Source organism: Python bivittatus, unplaced genomic scaffold (genome assembly GCF_059951505.1).
Source record: "Python bivittatus isolate LINGU-HERP-01145 unplaced genomic scaffold, Pbiv_v1 ctg000160_np1212, whole genome shotgun sequence".
NCBI lineage: Eukaryota > Metazoa > Chordata > Lepidosauria > Squamata > Pythonidae > Python > Python bivittatus.
This window is the reverse complement of record NW_028277076.1, coordinates 4,124,035-4,145,815: the sequence shown is the minus strand read 5'-3', so window position 1 is coordinate 4,145,815 and position 21,781 is coordinate 4,124,035. Positions and strand designations below refer to the sequence as shown.

Genomic DNA, 21,781 nt, shown 5'->3' with positions numbered 1-21,781 from the left:
CTTGCTTTTGCTGTAGGTGATTGTGGGAAGCATTTTTGAAGTCATCTGGGCTGTGGTGAAACCTGGGACCTCTTTTGGCATCAGCGTGCTCAGAGCCCTCCGACTGTTAAGGATCTTCAAAGTCACCAAGTAGGTTTCAGATTAATTTGTGGGAATGGGTGCACGGGAATGACAATTTGCTTCTGTTAAAAATGTCCTTTTATTTGCTGTTCTCGTTGCATGTATATCCTATTTTCAGCTGAGTGCTCAAAGGAAATGTTCCTCCTCCTTTCCTTTTCTCCACCACATCTCCTGTGGCACTGATGGACAGGTAGCACACTTAAAAAGAATAAAAAGTAAAAATAAAAATGAGAGGTTGCGTAGGGAACGGTGTGTTTTCCAACTAATCATGCTGTTTTCACCTCAATAACTGAAGGCAAGATTCATATCTTTGATCAGAGGTCATGATGTAGAAGAGTAGAACCACTACCCTTATGTTTTAAAGAATTATTTGTTAGCTCTCCCTCTTCCACTCTTCCTGCATAACAAACAGCCTTGCAAGATAGACTGGACTATCATCACTGGCCCAGGTCAGTGACTTCTATGGACTTGAATTTGTCTCCCATACCCTTGTCCATCTACTTTAACCATTATTCTACCTGGTCTCTCTTGCTCTTCCATCCATCCTATTGCTCTAACCAGTTGCATTGTTTGCCTCCTTTCCAGAGGTGTAGACAAGACACACTGATGTTTCTTCCCCATAGACATCAGTCGCGCAAATACAATCATGAATTTCTTCTGTCATTTTCCCTCTTCATTATGCAATTATTTTTGAAGTAACAAGAACTGCCTGTCTTTCTATAGCCAGCTTTCCCTAAGGCACACACTTTGTACTCATTTTGTGTGTATTTTCTAAACAGATTCATTTTTGGGGTGTACGTGCAACCATTCTGAAAGAGACACATGTTTTTCTGTGTAACACTGCCCCAAAAATGTATTTTTTTTTGTATGTAGCCTTTTTTGTTTAAATTACCAATGGTTGCAAAGATAGAACAAAACAAATGTGAAGACAGGAAAGAGGAGGAACTGAATTAAAGCAAACATGAAGGCCTTCATGGATGCCTTGACAGTGAGGATCAGCTGCCAGAGGAATTGCAGATGGAGGCTGGAGCACCTTGGTTGCTATGGAAACCCAGTTCTGTTCCTTGAAGACATGTGGTACTCAACAGGCAAAAACTGGTGAGAGTGGAGAGACCTAGGACCTCTCTATTTTGGGGTCAGCAGAAAATTAAGCCAGCATGAATTTCACTGCCCCCCACTGCTAAGCTGTATTCTGCCTTGATGGCCTCTGTCCCATCACTGCCATTTCCTGATTTCCCTCCAAGGTCATAAATGACAAAGCCTGACAGCTTTTGTACACCTTGAGGCATCCTTGGAGACCATTGGAAGAAGGGGAAAATGCAACTTTAACACTAGTGGGGATCAAATAAAGGGTAATGCCATGGAGACATGGCAGAATCAGAGGCGCCATGTGCCATGCTCAGTTGTAAATGAGGGAAAGGCCCTTAGAGGAACAGAAAGAGGTTTAGTAACGATTGTGCAAAATGGATTTCAACCACTGTCTTGAGCTTAGAATGTCTTGCATATGCATCAGATGTAGGATCCTTAATTGAACCCCTTCCCTTCCCTTTGTTTTCTTCATTTTCTAGACAGTTATGTTCATACAACTTCCTAAGCTAGAGTCCTAATGGGCTATCTGAACTTGCTAATTGAAACCTCAGTCAGGGAGGCCATTTTATTTGCTCTTTTCCAAGATTAGCTATTAATCAAGGCTCATGGTGCTATCTGAATCCAGAAGACAGAGTTAACCCCTCTCTTCCAGCCTCCAGCAGAGACAAGAGTCAAGAGCTGTTTATAAAGTGAGAGAAAAAACGGGCAAGGGACACAGCTTGTGCTGTCTATCCCAATTTCTTCTTTAAAAATCTGTTTTTCAAAAAGCAAGTAGATAATGATCCCACTGTATACATTGTATGCATCTCAGTTTGTTGATTGAGTGGTGCCTGATCACAGGTAGGTAACTTTCTCATGCTTAGCACCAGGTTCATGTAGATTATGGAAAAATGTCTTATATCAGCCTTGCCCTACCTTCTTCAGGTGTATGGACTTTGATTCCCAAAACTCCCAAGCCTTTGCTAAGAATTCTGGGAACTGAGTTCCTACCCTCCCAGATTGAGGAAAGCGACCTTATATGCTATCATAATCATCGTAATTTGGTTTATTTTGGCATCCTAGGTACTGGAACTCCTTGAGGAACTTGGTGGTCTCCTTGCTGAATTCAATGAAATCCATCATTAGCCTGCTGTTCCTCCTCTTCCTCTTTATTGTCGTGTTTGCCTTGTTGGGAATGCAGCTTTTTGGCGGGCAGTAAGTTGAACCCAAAAGGCTCTTTGCTGGATAGACACTGAAGAAGGTGCTGTTGACATCATTATAGGTTCCCAACTGGGGCCCTTCAACCTTATCATGCTTCCTGATTCTGTTGATGGCCCTGTTGGCTGGAAGGGTCGTGCAGTGCGCCTGCAGGCACCAAGACAAGGAAGTCTTTGGTTGTGAAGAATGCAGAGATGTTTGGGATTTATGGAGTCAACTCATCCACCATTAATGTGGATGTGACATTGCCTAGGCTGTTTGGTGCAGAAAAGAATAGGAATGAAGGCAGCCTTTACTGGACATAATAGACCAGTTCTGTAGCGTCTTTGTGTAGTGTCTTCGTGAGAGAAATGGAAATGGGTTAGAAATGTGTATTTGAGTCAAGGAATGATTCAAGCTATTCAAAATTTCCCTATCCCATATTTTTAAGCCTTGTTGGACTATGATGCCAACATCCCAAGCCAGCCTGGCTAACAGGCAACAGTGTCATGGGACCCAGGATTGAGATCCATGGGTCTTGATCTTGAGAAGTCTGTCTGAGAACCAAAATGAAACTGGTGTGCCAATTATAATTCATCTATTGTACTGAAATGTCGCTCCTCAGTTTGGAATGTATTGATGTGCGATTGTGTGTGTGTGAGAGAGAGAGAGAGAGAAAGAGAGAGAGAAACACACACACCCCTATACAATTCTTTCTGTTCCTAACCTCCTGGAATGAGCCCTGTTGCTAAAGAATCTAGAACTTTCCAGAAATACAGAAACTCTTTAAAAACTTTAAAGCAAACTGAGATAATAAAACATATGTGGCAGACACAGAAAGCAAATTCATCTCTTGGGACTGAAACCATCGTGTGGGAGAGAATGGAGTATTATAGAGAGTTTGACTGAGTGGAGCAATGAGCATTCCATGGTGCGGGGTCACCTCTGAAGCACGGAATGTCCATCGTTGGGGCATGGAGCATAGGAAGCTCTGCTTGGAGTCTTTCTTGAAGGCACCTGATTATATTCCCTGGGAAGAAGGAGGCCATGATAGATGGACAAAGCCAAACATGAGGGAAGAACAAACAAGCAAACACTTCCTCTTGGAAAGAAGCCCGTTCTTCATTCTGCAAGTCAACATGCTTTGGATTACATGAGTAATCCTTTACAGTCATTGTGTATCTGAATCCACCTCAGCTTTGGAATGAGTTTCAATTTTGTTTGTGTTGTCTTGCTGGTGGGATCTTGGGTGGGCTCTCAGAGTTCTTCTACCTTCCTACACTGCCTATATATTAATACTCAGCCTCTTCCTAGGTTTCACTTCAATGATGAAACACCAACCACCAACTTTGATACATTTCCCACTGCCATTCTCACTGTGTTTCAGGTAAGCTGCTCCTTCTCCTTCTCCTTCTCCTTCTCCTTCTCCTTCTCCTTCTCCTTCTCCTTCTCCTTCTCCTTCTCCTTCTCCTTCTCCTTCTCCTTCTCCTTCTCCTTCTCCTTCTCCTTCTCCTTCTCCTTCTCTTTCTCCTTCTTCTCCTTCTCCTCCTCCTTCTCCTCCTCCTCCTCCTCCTTCTCCTCCGGCCCCCCCCATGGCCCCTTTTGGACACGTCCAGAAGAGACTGTCACATTTACAAGGCTGCAGATGTGATTGTCAAGCAACTTTTATTCTGTGAAAATAAGACTGTATTTGGGGGAACATTTGGACAATCAGAGGGTTGGGCATCCCTAGCAGGCTGCAAAGAAGAAGTGGGAGGTCACACATGGTCCAGAACTTATGCATCTTGTTTTATAAACAACTTAGATCCTTGGGAACTAAGGAAACCCATAATTTTCCTCTGACGTAGTATCATCACCTTTAGCTTTCTCATTGTGCCTGCCACCAAAACATTCCTCTCCGTGATCCTCTCTGCTGTGGCACATTGTTAGCCGCAGCAATAACCTGTTTTCCATTTTTGCCTGAAGCGCCCTAAACTAATGAGAACAATAGCTTGAGAAAGGCCTGGAGGTCATGTTGAAAAATATCACCTCCCATCTAGCGCGCCTGTTTCTGCACAGAATGCTAATTGGGGCTGTGAATCTTAATCAGGAAGGGAGTGAGAGAAGAACTCACAGCCTTGAGCTAAACAAGGGGAGGTGGGGAGAAGAGGGAAGAGATTTGGAGGAGCAAATCCCGCTGCTTTTGCTGTTTCTTACTAAGACGATCCATGTCAGGGGTCCACAACCAGCTCATCCAGAGGGAGAATGCTCAGTGATTCAAAAGTGAAAGGAGAGATAGATATTAGTTGAGGAAACATTGTCCTAAAGGACAAACACTGTATTGTCCTTTACAGTTCGATTGCCTATTGTGTCATCGTGAGTCCTTCAATGTTCTACTTTTGGTTTCCTCTGGGAGAAGAGTTAGGTAAAGTCTCCTTTGAGTCAAACTTGACTTTGAGTGATCCTCTGGACACACCCAAGTAGTTTTCTCTTTGGTCACTGTTTTTTTCCAGGATGTTCCATGAACTTAGTCTACCTATAGATGGGGATTTTCTAGTGGTCTCTTCTCAACCTCCTAACCAGGTCTGACCCTGTTTAGGCTATGAAATTGTCAGGGTTAGCTAAGTGCAGCCACTTAGCAGGGCTTGGGCAGAAGAACAATACACACATACGTAGTAAGGCAAACATCTCTAACTTGCAGAAACATGCAGAAAGGGGTCACCCACCTTATTCTGCCCGAAGCAACTTCTCCATGGTGAGTCTCCTCTTGCACTGGAGAAAAGAGACTTATTCTTTTCTTTCACAAACTCTTTCCCCCCCTTGCTCGATGACTTTTCAGATTCTGACTGGGGAAGACTGGAACGCCGTGATGTATCAGGGCATCGAATCCCAAGGGGGTGTCCACTCTGGAATGTTCTCTTCGGTCTACTTCATTGTCCTCACACTCTTTGGTAACTGTATCCTTGCCCTGCTGAAATTTGATTTGCTAATGGTTGCTCGATGTTGCTGCTCTGCCAGCATGCACGCATTCCAAATCAGCAACGGCCCTCTTAATGGGCGGCTGATGAAAAGTTACCGGAAAGCCATTAGCTGAAGTATTGATTTATTGTGAAATGTAATTCCTTATTTGTTTTTTGTTTTTTTGTTTTTTTTCAAATTAGACTCTTTAGCTCCTGAAAACAAGTCGAGTCCTCGTCCCAAGTCCAACTCAGTATCCCCTTTTCTCATGAATGAACGTGATCTTGATTTTGTGGAATAGTTAGAAGCCATGGCTCTCTTTTAAATTGGCAGGAACAGAACAGGTGGCATTTATCTGTCCATGATTGCTTTTGGAGAATTGAAGGATCAAGCCGGTGGGCATGAATTTGTCTCAGATACGCACTTGAGCAACCTTAGGACTGTGAAAGATGGGAGAAGCATTTTGCCTTCCAACCCCTGCACAGACATCCCGTGACTCAATCCTGGCAAAAATTTATTCCTCTTTAAATTAAGGGTTGGACAAGAGGGAAGTCCTTAAGACTTAGCTCTTTTCCCAGGCTGGGGATTAATCTGGGTGGGGCTCATTGGTCACACCCCATCAAACTGTTTTTTGTACTCTTTATTATTCTAGTTGTTTTAGTCTGGGCTACCTGTTTTTATGGGTTTTCATTGTTTACTTTTCCTGGATTTTGTGATCCGCTCAGAGTCTTCTGGAGCGGGCGGCTATGTTCAATTAATCAAATTAAGTTAAGAAAGGCCTTTGCCATAATCCAGGAAGTGTCTTCCGATATGCTGATGTTCCTCGGATACTTTGCACTATCGTGGATAGTGACAATGGTGAGTCCCTTGGGTCAGACATTACTTCATTTGCATCCTATAGATGGATGTGTTTAATTTGCATCCTACACAAATACAACCCAGTGTGGACTGTTACGTTAGCAGTCATTCCTGCTGGTGGGCTTCTCTAGGAGTATCTGGTGGCTACCGTGGAAAGATGGATATCGTCTGCCATTTGTGTGGGCACTGTCATAGCCCCTGTTTGGTTGGTAGTCCAGTGAGATCAGTAGTGGTGGCCCATCTGAACAAGTAGCTTCCCAGTTCGAAGGATTCTGAGTCAGCAACCCGCCAGGAAGGAATTTTGCAAACTCCCAGCTTTGCTTTACAGTACTAAAGTAATGTGATCTGCAACACACTTAATAAAATAAACTCTTCTCATCTGAGACTTCACCTTCTAAAAATACCTCAATCCTATGCTGGGGGCTGCTTGGAGCTTGAAGTGTTGGGTTTTTCGTCCTTCTTTTAATTGAAATTTAATCAGATCGCTCTCTACATTTTTTTTTTAAATCATCTTTACCCTGCTCTCATTTTGTGCTGGACTGGGCTTTGAATTTCACATGGCTCTGCCTACATTGGAATGCAATTGCCAAGGTTTGCTCAAGACTCATTCCCTTCACTTACCCAAAAATCCTTTTCTGGGTATTTCTCATCATTATCTGTTCAACAAAAAGGTTAAAAGAGCCTTGGGAAAATAAAATTTTAAGTTAGCCGCCTGGAAAAGTTTCAGGTGTGGGTGTGTTTAGCATCTAATATCAGAGAGCAAGACTTAACATAATGAAACACTGTTAAGGAAACGGGGAATGTCAGTAAGATACAGACAGAACTCCTAGCCACAGGCAAAAATGTCCAGAAGAGAAATGGTGACAATTTCTTAACAAGACATCTCATGCTGGACTTAAACAGCCGAGGCAAAGCATTTAGAGGAGAATTAAAGGTGCAGCATGCCATCTGTTCCAACATACCTTCTTTGCTCCTCCTCTTCTTTTTTTTTTTTGTCCTATCCAGGCAAATGCAGGTATCTTATTTTTGCTACAGTCTTGTTTGTTTGGGGAGAAATGGCACATCTTGTCTTTGACTTAGCAGAGGGGGAGGCGAGATCCTTCAAGATCCTTAGCAGCCGAATCAGATACTCTCCTGAATGTCTTCTTGGCCATTGCTGTGGATAACCTTGCCAATGCACAAGAGTTGACCAAGGTGAGTAACAGAGCGAGAAAAAGAAGTCTCTGTAATGTTTACCCTTTGTGAAAGAAGCAGGTGGCTCCTTTGACCAAATGCCCTTGAAGACTAGATAGATCTGCTGACAACTCTCCTCAGCTTCTGTTAGAGTTTCGTGGGATTTATCTCAGGAAAGTAGATAATGTCTGGTGTTGAGGATGCTAGTGGCAACTGAAGAAGGATGTTGTAGAGCTGGGAAGGATACTGGTGATGCAGCCACACATACTTATGGAAAGCAGGGACCAAGAAAAGTTTCCCTCTTTTCCTTACTATGTTTAGAAGTATGGGGAGATTCGAGAACAATCAAAGTAAGTCTCTCTAGACATAACTCAAGAGTTTAACTGGATTCAGAAGTAGTGATATCTGTCTTAAAAAAAAGAAAGAGAATGAGAAGAAGCAAAGTCATTTGAATCAAGCTGTCTTTCTCTGCACCACTGTTCTCCATTGCAGGATGAAGAAGAAATGGAAGAAGCTACCAACCAAAAACTTGCCTTGCAGAAGGCCAAGGAAGTTGCAGATGTTAGTCCCCTGTCAGCTGCTAACATTTCTATTGCAGCGTAAGAGTTTATTGCATTACCTATGTTAGATATGTTAACCCTTTTTCAGTTTCTTGTTTATATCACCAATCCATCATCTTCAGCTTGTTGGGATCTGGTCAAAATCTTTTATGCACACTTCACATAGGAAGATTCTTAAGTTCATTCTTCTAGCTCAGTGGTTTCCAGTCTTTTCCACTATGTGGACGGTTATACTGTCATCGCAAGCTTTTGAGGACTACCCAATAAATTAGAAGTTAACAGGCAAAGCATACATGAACCTCACCAATAGAATCTGTGGGACTCCAAAATTAACTGAATGTCGTGCCAGACCTCACAAGCTCTTGTGGTTCCCACCTGAAATCTTAGAAGAGTTTGGATGAGAACAACAAAACCAGTCAGATAATTTTTTGTGAGTATGAAAACATTTGGGGAGATTTGAACATTCCACCCTGAAATAAACATTGTAAATCAGTTACACTTTCTTGGAGATGCTCTAGAATGGGGTAGATCTCCTGGGATTTGTATGCATCCTATATATTCTGCTAATGACTTTGCATCACCAGTCAGTACCCCAAACTTGGCTGAGCAATTTTTGGCACAGGAGGTAGAAAAAGATCACAACTGCCCTCTCCTATCCCAATAAAGTGCCAAGATTTTGCTCTTTAAAGCTGCCTTACCTTACCTAAAGGAAGGCTGGGTCTGTTTTATTTCCTGTAAAAATTAAAGAGGGAAGCGCAATCCCTTTCCAATTGTTTGTAGTACTTTGCCTCCACCAATACAATGGGCCTCATTCTCATGCTCACTTCAGCAGCCCATATACTAAAATTGGTACCATAAGCCTAATTCTTCACCTCTAAATGGGGAGGGAGGTAAATTGGGGAGAGAATCACTTTGGCTTAGCCCTATCTTTGTGAAAAGAGATGTTCTTCGCGTAGGTCATTTCCAAGTGATTGATTGCTGCTCAGGAGAAAGTCACAGTAACTAGACCACCTTCTGCTCCTCACCTGGCCATTGAACATTTTGTGGGAATGTTCTCCTTTAACACAGATTCTTTTCCTTTGCTGTATGTTCCCTCATTTTAATTTGGGATGTGCTGCTTTCTCATTTCTACCTAACACACTCTTTTCAGTGAGCACTTCCATTGCTTTCTGTTGTTTCAGAAAGTGACTTCGATCTCTCCCCTGCCCCACCTTTGCAAACCGCTTGCATCCTGTACATCGTGAAACTTGTTCACCTTAGTCAGCCGCAAGTTAATACATAAGGCAAGTCCTTGAGTCAAGGCTGTGGCACACCTCCAGTTCGATTAGTGCAATGCATTGTATTGAGGTGGCTTTTGAAAACAATCCAAAAACTTTAGTTAGTTAAGGCAGCAATGCGTTAATTGAGATTGTGCCTTCCGTCCTTCCGTCCTTCCGTCCTTCCGTCCTTCTGTCCTTCCGTCCTTCCGTCCTTCCGTCCTTCCGTCCTTCCTCCCTCAGATAAAGCTACAATGTTCATGAACAAGAATTAAAAAATAAAAATCCACAGAAACACCATTATACCAAGCAATGCCAGAGGTATTTGGATCTGTTTGATTGTTGGAGGCTATTGCATTGATTCTGAGGCTGCTTAAGAGAAATGCTAATCTTAAGTGGGAGAGCTGCATATGGTTGGAAATCAGGTTACTGAATGTGCCTCACCTAGCCAGACCTTAACTCAATTTCTGATCCCCCTTTCTCTGTATGCTGAGGGAGGTGAAGCAGCTTCCTGCTAACTAGGGCTGGGCAGTGTTTGGTACTTGATTCCAAAAAGATACTTGGTGTAATGGTATGGGGGAAAGACCTTGGGAGATTGGGCAAAGAGACGCTACCAAGGGAATGGTCAGATAAGAGACAGCATAGCCCTTAGCTGGCTAGTGGGTGGAGCAAGAGGCTCAGAATGGATCCTCCTTAGTTTCTCAGGCTGTAAAGGAGATGGGGGTGGGGGGAGGATTGTACTTGCAGACTTGCAAGGTTGGTGTCAGCTTTACCAGGTAGACCAAACAGGAAACAGGACCAGATGAGCTAATTCTACTTTATTGTAAGGCTATATTAACAGAATCTTGCAAGTCTGAAAGTACAATTCTCTCCCCATTCATTCCCACATACCATTACATTTGGAGAGTACAAGGGCACCATATAGTCCCTCTTTGCAACTCTCTAACTTCCCAAACTCTTCATTTTCCCAAGATCCTGTTGCACCTGCTCAACCCAGTGTGCAATCCTAGGAAAAGACAAGCCTACATTTAAGAGTTACAGATAGGAGCTCCATATTCTGCAGCTCCTTCTCTGAATTATTTTCAATGCATTGCACCACCCCATAAACTAAGGAGAGGGACCTTTTTTTTGGGTCATGTCACCCTTGTTATTCCATGTTCAGCTGGCAACAAGTTGTGGTTTTTGCTTGTACCCGTGCTCCAATTTTCTTTGCTTTCACTCTGCCTTTGCTTTTGACATCATTCTATTCCGAACCATTGTTTCATAAATGGCCCAGAAAACTTCAGCTATTGTGCAGTATGGAACTGCAGTAGATCAATACAGAAATATTGCATTCCTTGCAAGGCAGCATTGCCTAGATATCGTGGCTAAAACACAAGATGTGATTCCCTGAATTTCACCAGTCATTCACGTCATCTTGAACTCTTAATTCTTGCAGGGCAAGGTTTTCTTAAAAACCATTCAGTTCCACATGTCATATATATGATTTTTATTGTAAAGATGGATCATAATAGTAAAAACGAATACAAATTAAACTTAAAGAGAAGAGGAAGAAAGAATAAAAAGTGCAGGAAAAAAGAAGAAAGAAAAGTGAAGATATAATAAAGAGGAAAAAAATAAAGAAGTGACTTCCAAGCTTCATCACAAGTATAAACAAATTTAGTGGCTGTCTACCTCCATAAGGTTACAAACAAATGTCTCTTTATCCCAAATCCCATCACCCATTAGATAAACCCACAAAGCATCAACTTTTCAGTCCAGACATCAGCAAAAAGTCCATAAAGGGTTGCCAGCTTTGTAACAACATGTCTTATTTTAACCTTGATCAAATAAACCAACTTTATATTCTTCTTTTTACTTCTAACAGTCTTAATCTTTAGTTCATTCAGATATTGTCGTAGGTTTGGATTTCTCTCCAATCTTTTTTGGTCCATCACACAAATTTCTTCAAAGCTTTAACAAGCCTCCTTTGTAAACCCAATAAGAAAAAATAATCCAGGTTGCTCTCTTGGTTTGTCATTTGTATTTCCCTTTTGATTTTTGAAACATCAGCCCGTTTCTTTTGTAGATCCAGTGAAACATCCTTTTCCAAGTAATTCTCTCAGTTTTTCATTTGTAAATCCACTTTTTGTACCACCTCTATCTTGTCAGAAAAAATTTATTCCACATCTGACATTTCTTCAATAATATCTTTTGGACATTATCTATATACAGAGGCAGACATCATTACTGACACTGATGATAGTGTGGCTGCTAATTTCTGGTTCTATTCTTCAAAAGTCTCCTTTAATATTTTCAGTGTTATAACACTTTGCATTGTTCTGTAAGTCCCAGGAAATAAAAGCAGGCTTGTATGTTTCCCCCTTCTGCTTAGGAACTTTTGACCCCTCTAGTGTCCAGTTTCTAAAATCATAAAATTACTTATCTTTGTTATGTCTTGCAAAGTTGCTTCCCACAAGAAATTGTTTATTCTTTATAATTAATTCCAAAATCTTATAGTAAAAGTCAATATTCCAAATTTATCTTGACTCCTAATCCCTTTATAACTTTCTTAGATCAAAATCTTATTTAGCTTTTTGCTGTTTATTTCAAATTCTTTAAGTTCTTAAGCTTATGATTAATTTTTCTTTTGTTCAGAGTTGAAGAGAAACTCACCTGGGGAAGACATTTCAAATTGTCATTCCAAAAGTCTCTAATAGCTTTAAATGGTTAATAGGCAATTGCCAAAAGTGATTAGAAAGTGAGGTTTGCAAACTTAGTTTCCTTTAAAAGTTTCTACCGTTGTAATCTTGTCATCCTCTGGTGCTCAAAGCTGTGCAAGACCACTGTCCTGTGGTCTTCTCACGAGGAGCAGAAATTTGGAGCACATGTGGGGGATCTCCTGTCCTCTCCTTATCTGGAGAGATTCCTAGGAACCGATTCCTTGGTCTTTTCTGCTGTCATCGGCTCCGCTTTTGCAGAGCCGTCTTCAGTTTGCCATACCTCCCTCAGAAGTAAAAAACCATTCATTTCCACATTTCAAAGAAAAATATGCCTGCTGTCCTGTTGGACTGCATTTTTTTTTTAATGTCTGAAAATTTTCTTATCAGTAAGACTGCCAGCATGACAAATCCATAGCTCTGATTTTCTCCTTCATCTTTATAAGACCAGAAAGATTCACTAATATACTGTACACACACACTCACTCACACACACACACACACACACACACACACAGAGAGAGAGAGAGAGAGAGATAGGCTCTTCTTGCAAAGTACTCAGATTAAACCCAGGCAACTCTGTTGCTGTGAAAATTAGGTGAATTGTCCAACCTGTTCTAGTGCTCCCTGAGGGCTGTTGTCATGCACCTGTTCTCCTGCATCCATGGCATTTTGTGGGATGTATCCAGATGTTGTATGTCAGGAATGGGCCGTACCAGATTCAGAAGCTAAATAGTTGGATGGAAGATCATTAAGAAACTCCAGAGCTGTAGACAAGACCAGACAGCTGAAAAAAACGTTACAGAAGAAGGGGATGGCCAACTCCTCTGCCCTGTTGCCAAGGAAATTGCAAGGATGTGCCCATGAATTCAGGAGGCATTGAGATAGGCTCAAAGGAGACTTTACCCCTCAGGTGTGCAGATTTCTTCCAAAGGATGGAAGAGCTTGCTTTAAAAGAAAGAAAGGAACTAGGATTTATCCTGACTTTTCTGTCTTCCATTTGTATTTGCTTAGTCTTTCCAATACTGCTTCTGTCTTTTTCTTTCCTTCTGAGAAAAAAAAAAATTAAGGGGTTGAACAAATTATAGTGGAACAATTGTTTCTTAATGGTAGATTGAACATCTTTCCAATGATAGGAAATTGCTCCCAAACCTTTCTCACTGGGCAAGGATTTTGCATAGAGGACATGAATCGGGCTACTAAATTTGGTGTATGACCACTTAAAGCCCCTTGTTGTCAAGAAGATTGTAATGATATTCTGAGATGAAAATGGGATGAGTAGGCACTTTAACTCAGGTCATCCTTCTGTACCAATTTTTGGGGGTAGCAGTGGTTCCTTACATTAACTTATTAAAAAACAAAACTTAGCAACAATAAATTGACTAGTGTGGAAGAAGATCGCCACCCAGGAAGAACCTCAATGTCCTAGCTTTTTTTCATGTCAGCAGAACAACCTGGTGGAGGATAGGTGAGGTGGAAATAGAATCCATTTGTGTTGCTATTGCTGAACATTTAAGAATGAGAAATCGGAACTGATCAGCCACAAATGACTTGGAGCTCTAACCGCAGTGGGAAACTGTACCAAATCAGATCATCGTGGAGAAAATCTATGAGGGCGCTAAGAGTCGATAACGATTTGACAGCACATAATCAACCGAACGACCAACCTACCTACCCTTCCTCTTAGTTTCTGTATTCCAAGTGCTCTCTGGTCAGCTAAACTTCAGTGATGAATCCAAGATGCACAATTAGCTGCTTTTACTGGTTTTCACCTAAGTCAAAAACTTGGTGCTTTTAAGGCCTGGGCAATGTGGGAGAAGGTGTAGAGACAACTTAGGAAAAAGTAGAGTAAAATGCAGTTAAAAGGAACATGGACAGGGTTAGGGTTTTGCTCTGGGCACAACATTGCAGCTTTGACCATAATCCACTTACCCTTGCCTTGCCTAACATATTCCACAAAATGTATGTTTGTCCTTTAAGCTAAAAAAGGTGATGCATTCATGAGACAGAAATAGAAATACCTCCTTCCTTCCTTCCTTTTACCCCCTTCAGGAAATGGGATTAACTAAGATAACTTTTTAAATATGACCTGGGTTGTTTGTATAACTCTCTGACATTCTGGCACCCACCAAGGTCCACCCCTCTTGGAGGTCAGATATTCCTCTGAATTGCAATTCCTCTTAGAAAGGTCCTGGGCAATGTTTGGATGATCCATGTTTGCAAGGAGAGAAAGTGATGTGGAAACACCGTATTTTGATATTCTTGGCTGGCCTTGGGATCCACTCTTGAACAGTTGTTTTTCTGTTTTATTTCTGTTTTGCTCTATTTTCCCTCCCCTTTTTGGTTTTACAGAGGGTGTCTCTGTTCCTCTCCAATTCTTCTCCTGAAGTTTGCTGACATGGTCTCCTTCCAAAATGCATGTTTCCAGCCCACACCCCATCGGTCCCAGAGTTTGTTGAGTGCCCTCTTGATCTCTCTCCCTCTTTCTCTCTTTAGAGATTTTCACGGGGACTTTTTTTTTCCCTCTCACTTTTGTGTTCTTCTGTTTCTCGCATGTGCAGTTTTGTAAAGCAAACTCGAGGTTCTGTATCACGCAGCTCGTCGCTCTCCAGCGTAAATTCACCGTGAGTTGCCCTCCATATACAATATTCAGTAAATGGATTGATTCTATAGCTATATATCTATACCTCTATAAACAGTTTGAAATAGACTTTTCCCTACCCTGTTTCCCTGGCTTAAGTCATTCCTTTCATTGTGGAAATTCATGATGGAGCATCAAGTGGGCAGCACTGCCCTGTGAACACTTGTGAGTTACTTCTGAGCATTCCTAATGTGTGACTTTGAGCTTTCCATGACTTTTTCTCTCCCTGCTCCATTTCTATGCTCTTGCATGTTCTCTATGCCCAGTCTGTTCCTCTCCCTCTTCCCTTTTGACTTTTGTCTACTTTCCTTGTGGCCTTTCATGATTCCAATTAAAAGTCTGGTTCTCTTCTTTGTCTCCATTTAATAGATTTCTCACCTTGTGTTTTTCCCTCCACCCAGTGACGATATGAGGATATGAAAGTATCCGTCAAATGGGAGACATATAGTCCTGGTTCCAGGGCTTGGGATGCCCTGGGATGAGATGTGGGCAAGCTCCACCTTGTCCAAAGCATCTTTCCCTTCATTGCATTTCTCCAGGTGCAAACTGCATTAATTGTGCCAAGAGTCTCCAAGAATGGGACCAAGGTGCAAATGAGGGGAGGAAGACCACCTTGAAGAGATGGGATTAGCCAGTAATCCCTCTGTGGTCTGTCTTATCTCTGGGCCCAGTTTGCACCACTGCACAAGTGGTAGCAACCTCCAAGCTTTGACAGCAAGCTGCCTTGTGAGATACCTGTCTTGGAGGTCCTCCAAAGATGGCAGTTCCTAGGGTGAACTCTAGACCCCAAAAATGGCTAAGGGACATCCATGCCAGGAGTTTATAACACCAGAACAATCTCAGAGGTGGAAGTCTGCAGTGACGGCTCCCAACCTGTCCAGGAATCTTTTAATAAGCAGTTGTGTTGAGGAGACTCAATGGTTGGGGTTATTTCACGACTATACAGCCTCTTACTCTTCTGAGCAATGACTCATAGCTGTGATATTTTCAGTGTGAATTGGCTGTGTGTGAAGCCACTTGTTCCTGATTTTAGCCTTGCTATCTTCTGGCAGATGATTTTCTAGGTTATAGGTAGGAACTTTCTTGAGGCTACAGTCTGATGGCCCCAGGAGAATATCACAGAAGCTGTAGAATTGTTTGGCTCTCCCTCTGTGGGTGTAGAGCGTTCTTGGTGGAATCCCTTGATAGCTCTTACCTCTCTGATGTCAGAGCCTTGACATCAGGAGAGGCAAACAGGGAACAGATGTCCACAGAATGGGGGAAAAACCCTGCTCCAGTCCTGGAAAAGGTAAGCTGAAAAACATACAGTAGGGCTATCTATTTCTCTGAGATTCCAGCAATGGACCTCACTGTACTGGATGGACGATATTGCTCAACCGGTGATTTTAATCTCCCTCAAAAGTCTCTCAAAGACTTTTTGAGAGACTACTGGGGCACGTGTATGGAAAGAACCATGCTCCTGAGAGCTACCTGTAGTATTGCCATTATGATTTACATTATATTTACAGACAGTGCAAGTAACTTTGCATTTTTCAGGAGACTGAAAAGGAATGTCTGGATGTATCTGTTAGTACCTAAATTAATATGCTTCTGCAAATGCCTGCATATAGTTTTAGTGGTTGCAGAGTTCCACTTATAGCTCTTAATTGTCCAAACCCAAAGAAAGGCTCCTTTGCTCCTTGGAGTTAATTACCATTTAGTGAGCTGTTCTGCTTTTTTATTTTTATTTTTTTTAAAAAGGATATGTGGAGAAAAAATACTGAAAATTAAGGTTGCCAGTCACATCCTGGCTTAATGCACAGCATTTTCCCAGAGATGTCGCCACAGTAGTCTGATACAGCAGAAACTTTTAAAAACCAACCAACCAACCTGTGGCACTTCTAAAATCTTAATATTTTTTGTGATATAAGCTTTCATAGATTGGCAGAGTAGGTAGTGCTCTATAAAAGCTTTCCCTGAACTCAGTGCCTTCCAGATATGCTGGATTCCAGCACCCATATTTCCTAGCTTTGATGACTGGGAATTATGAGAGTTGAAATTCAGCCCACGCCAAGACTCTGGGTTAGGGAAAGCTATGTTATGCCATAATAAATCGAAGGATGGCTTGAGATTGAATATCTGGTTCTTTGGCATTTTTGCCAGATAGTTGGGCTCTTGGCCAACTTACAATTAGTTAAGATGAACTTACAGATATCCTACAGGGCTTTATCTAATAACCTCCAGCTACTGATGAAACAAGGTTTAATCTCTGCTCTAGAGACTCTCATACGTACCCAGATCTGCTGTAGAGGGTTGGGCAGGCCAGAATAGAAAGCCTCTGATGGGAAGCTGAAGGAGTTAGATAAAGATAGGGGAGACCCACGTTGAAGTCCACACTCAGCAAAGGAAACTCACTGGATGACGTCAGGTCTGTCACATTCTCTCATCCCAACCTACCTCACAGGGTTTATGGCTGTGGGGAGCACTACGCTACTGTGTGGCTGTGGAAGAACAATACAATATAGGTCTAAGAAATAACAGAAGTCACAGAAAGGAAAGTCTCATTGCACCATGGAATTTTGTTCCATTTTGTGGAATGTAGTCAAGATTTCTTCATTTTTTTTTTTTTCCAATCACCAGTTAAGCCTTCCCTTCCCTTCCTATTTTTCCATTGTTAAACTGATGAACTTGGGCTGGTTACTGAAATGTTTGCATCCAATCATTAATTTCCTTTTGTTTGTTTATCTCCTTTCTGTGTTGTTGTTTTTTTTACAGTCCCCTCTCCCCAGTGCTGCTTTTTATAGGCTCCCTACAAGGTTTCATGTTGATGAACTATTGTAATCATGGATTTGTTTATACTGCAATTTGCTTTGAGGATTAGATATCAACTGAACAGCTTGCAATAATTGATTCCATTTATTCTGATACTTTGGGGGTGTCACTCAGTTCAGCAAAAGACATACATTTGCCCTTCCCCCCATGGGTTATGGGGTGACCAATGGGTTTCCTTCCAGAATTCTGGGTACAGGATAAGCTAGCTTATCTGAATCCATGAAACTGGCAGGTTTCAAGAAAAATTGACCCAAACTTTTCTTTTTAACAGAAGATTCCCCTTCTCTCCTTCTAAGGAGAGTCCCAGGAAAATTCCTTTGCATTTATTTCCTACTACTTCTCATGCAAGGGAAACCGTTGTTATGTCCCTGCTACCCAGAAAAGTTTTTGGATACTCATTGAAAAGTTGATGAGTAGAATCTAGTGTTCATGCCTACCACCATTTCATTAATTTAATTACTTATGTATTGTTAAGAGTAGGTTTTATAGGGTTTAATTTCTCTCTCTCTCTCTCTTTTTAATCATAAAGGGGTTATTTCAAAGTTACTATTACAGGTTAATCATTGGTATTCTATGATTTCCTTAGAGTTAAAGGTGCTTAGGTTTTCAATATGTCTATCTGTTTTGTATATTCTAATCTGATGGCTATTCCTTGATTTCTTTCCATTTTTAATGTTTAAGCACAATAATAGTCCCATAAAATAACTCCCCCTCGAGAGCTTTTTTTAGTAATGGTGTTACACTGAAGGGGATCCTGCCCTTGAAAAATGGTTGGAAAATCTCTCCTTCCTTTGGAGATGTTTGGAGAGATCATTTGCTCAATCTTTCAGCAGACAGAAAGTAGTAGAGCATTGTGAAAGCCTTTGGTGTCCAACTGTAACTGAAAAAGTTGTTCTGGCAAAAATAGATTTCCTCTCCACCTATTCTTATGGGATAGAAAGTGAGGTGCAACTAAGCATGAGATAGAAAGCAGAGGAGCTGATGCTGTCGTGGGAGAAAGTGACATTTTCTTCAAATCTTAAGCGCGTTGGTTCGGAATAGAATTTATTTTCACTTATATTGCTTGCTCCCACTTTATATATATATTTTCTGATGACCTAAGAGAGTAGATGCTGGGGTTCAGTTGCTGGGATCCTTAATTTCAGAGATGCAAATCTGTATGAAAGGGGGAGAGGGGGAGAGCAATGTTTTCTGCAGTTGGAAAATTGGACCATGAAGTAAACACTGGGTTCTAGGAGTGTTTTGATCCTCAGAAATAACTGATTCTACACAGTATCTACATGAGGAAAGTTAGTGTTTTTGTTTTCCTATTAGATTCATCTGCTCTGGTGTATTCTAGTGGCCATCTCATCATTGTTATTGTCCATATTTTCTCTCAACTTTGAGACCAGAATCCCAGATGAATGTCCTTTTGTTGGCTTTGCCAAATAAGATGGTAACGTCACCAACTCTCATCTCCATTCTTTTCCTCCCCTTTCCTTCTTCTCCTTCCCTTTCCATGCTCCTCTCTGCCTCTCTCTTCTGTAGCAAACAGCAGAATTCCTCCAAATCTAAATCAGTGTGGGAACAGAGGACCAGCCAACTCCGAATGTACAACTTCCGGACCAGCTGCGAAGCCTTGTACAATGAGCTGGACCCAGAGGACAGGGTTCGCTATGCTACAAACCTCCACATCCGCCCTGATATGAAGACTCACTTGGATCGGCCTCTGGTAGTTGAGCCAAGGACCGAAGGTCGGAGCGGCAACGTCAACACAGTGAGCCCTGCAGAGGGGCAGGAGGCCTCTGACCAGGTGAGAGCCCCACCATCCGAGAACAACGAGGCTCTGCGGAAGCACCACCGGCACCGTGAAAAAGAGAAGATGGGAGAAATGGAGAAAAGCAGTGCAATCAAGGAAGAGAATGGTGAACTGGGTGGTAGCAACAAGGAGGAACGCCACCGGCCACACCGGAGTCGCAGCAAAGAGGTGGGCGAGGGGGGTGGGAAGGAAGGGAAAAGTGAACGCAACCGAAGCCAGGAGGGAGGCAGGCATCACCACCGCCGCGGGTCAGTGGAGGAAGGCGCTGAGAGGGAGCATCGGCGCCATCGCAGTCATCGGCATCCGGCTGAACGACAGGCCAAAGAAGGCAACGGAACCATCAATGGAACCAAGACTGAACGGCGCTCACGTCACCGAGGAGGGTCCAGGCCGGGCAACCGAGAAGGGGACCCGGGGTCCAAAGGGGAGGGTGGTGAAGAGCCGCACAGACGGCACAAGATGCGGCACAAGGCTCTCTCCACTTACGAGTCCATGGACAAGGAGAATGGAGAGAAAGAGGGAGAGCTAGGAAAAAGGGAGCTGAGGAATCCCCAGCCAAGGTGAGTTGGCTAGATAAGGAGCTGTGGGGGATGGGGGCAGGGTGGAACGTGGCCAAGGCAGGGAATCCAGTTCCAAGACGAGATCCAGCCTTGAGGTCCCACAACTGGCTAAGGTCAATCAACATTCCCTTCGAAAAGTACTGCTAGCAGAAAAGGGATGAGGGTCTCTCCATTCTCTAGTTCTGGTTTTGTAGCTAGGAGAATAACCATACTGTCATGTCTCTGACTGGCAAGGGTCATCTAGTCCAGCTTTCTGCATCTCACAGAGGCCAATGAGATTCATCTCAGGGTTCACAAATACGGACGTGAGAAGGATCACCCCTCTTCCACTACTGCTCTCCAGGCCCCAGTGCTCAAGGGGAGCTATGTGGGATTCTGGAGGTCCATGAAAAAGAGGAGCTCTGAACAGGCCAGTTTTCCATGGCTTTCTCTGAAGTTTGCTTCAGAAAGGTTGTCCATGAAGAAATAATATTGGCTTTATATCTGCTGTTGATGGACCTCATGAGCCCACAGTTCTGCATAGATGTCATGGACTTTCCTAGGCTTGTCCAATGTTTTATCAAACTGAACAGGTGCATGGCTTACAATTTATAGCTTAAGGATTCCTGGAGATTTCCTTTCCCTTTTGTTTCGGTTTTGTAGCTAGGAGAATAATTAACTGTCACTCCTGAACAAGGTGTCAGTTTGGTGATACTTGGCTCAAAAGGAAAATAATTTAATGGAGGGAAAGCGATACATATCTTCAGATAAGAGCTTGGATTTATAACAACGTTGTTTCCACAGTGATGTGCACCAGCATTGAGATCTTGGCCACTGGCAGCCTCCTGTAAAGATTCTAGATTTTTAGAATAGTTCCTGAGCAATAAGAACACTCAATCAGTCATCAAAATAAGAAAAAGACATTTCTGTGCTCGTTGCCAAAAACCACCAAGTGACAATTACGATGCCCTGGCCTCCTCCCCAGGCTGGCATTTAGGAGCTCTGGCCTGGATTTTTGGCAAAATTTATTCTGATGAATAGTTTCCAAGTCTTTCAGTTGTTCCTATAAAGCCAGTTTTGATTTGTTCTGGTTTCTGAAATTCATAACTGTAATTCTCCAGACCTATTTCTTTTCTATATATAATTTCAATCTACCTTCTTGCCATTAGCATCCATATCTTCAAAGCGACACCCCCCTTTCTTTCTGTTTGGAACCCCAACATCTATGAAGCACAGCGAAATGAAAAATAATGGCTAGATGGACAGAGTCAAATGCAAAATGGCAACGGAGTGTGTGTGTGTGTCTGTGTGTGTGTAGGTAGGGGAGAGGTGAGGTGTCAGACACAGACTGGTGATTTGGGAGGTGGAATCTATTTTCTTCCTGAAGGTTCACACACTGTGATAAGCAGCATTTAAATATACAAATCTGCAGCAAAATCACTGAAAGGTATAATTTCTGGTTACTACCCTCTATTATGTTACTGAGGGACTAGAACGCTCATCTACCACCTAATGGTCATGTTAGTTGGTGGCCAATAATCTCTCAAAGCCCTGTTTTCTAATCAGAGACCCTTATAATCTACTGCTGGTTATTGGGGGGATCTTCCAGCAGATCTCAGTCTATGTTCTGCTGGTCTAAAGAAGCTGTGGGGAGTCAGTGGGCCAAAGGATTTGGCTGGCAGGGGAGTTTATTGTCAACTTTATTCTTGCTCTTCAGGGAAAGCCAGTGTGACACAGAGGCAGGCATGAGTGTGACCATTGCCCCTTTGCACACCTTGCCCAGCACCTGCCTGCAGAGGGTGCCTGAGCAACCAGAGGATGCTGACAACCAGAAGAACGTTACCCGCATGGGTCAACCATCTCTGGACAAGGCTGTTCCCGTGACCATCCCTGTCACTGTCACCGCTCCTCCCGGGGAAGCATCCGTCATACCAAGTGAGCGTTTCTAACATTAGAAGCTGTTTTTGGGTGGGTCACATCCTTTCTCCAGTGTAATAGGCTGTAGGAGTAACCTTGAGGAACAGGGAAAGAGCTGCCATTCAGGAAAATGGTCAGATAAAAGAAACCTGAGTCCGGGACGGAAACGTAATTTGAGAAAGTGTCTCAGACATGAACCTCCCTAGT

The 21,781-nt window shown here is 42.6% G+C and overlaps 1 protein-coding gene across 1 annotated transcript in view; it reads left to right on the top strand.

The window, feature by feature from the left end:
- The window catches only part of CACNA1B (calcium voltage-gated channel subunit alpha1 B), a 145,005-nt gene that overhangs the window by 77,552 nt on the left and 45,672 nt on the right, over nt 1-21,781 (top strand). The window contains exons 13-21 of the mRNA XM_088146959.1: nt 17-129; nt 2,272-2,403; nt 3,700-3,772; nt 5,204-5,321; nt 7,307-7,374; nt 7,846-7,952; nt 14,430-14,492; nt 18,848-19,678; nt 21,375-21,592. Coding sequence (XP_088003085.1) covers nt 17-129; nt 2,272-2,403; nt 3,700-3,772; nt 5,204-5,321; nt 7,307-7,374; nt 7,846-7,952; nt 14,430-14,492; nt 18,848-19,678; nt 21,375-21,592 — 1,723 coding nt within the window. The remainder of the gene's footprint in view (nt 1-16; nt 130-2,271; nt 2,404-3,699; nt 3,773-5,203; nt 5,322-7,306; nt 7,375-7,845; nt 7,953-14,429; nt 14,493-18,847; nt 19,679-21,374; nt 21,593-21,781) is intronic.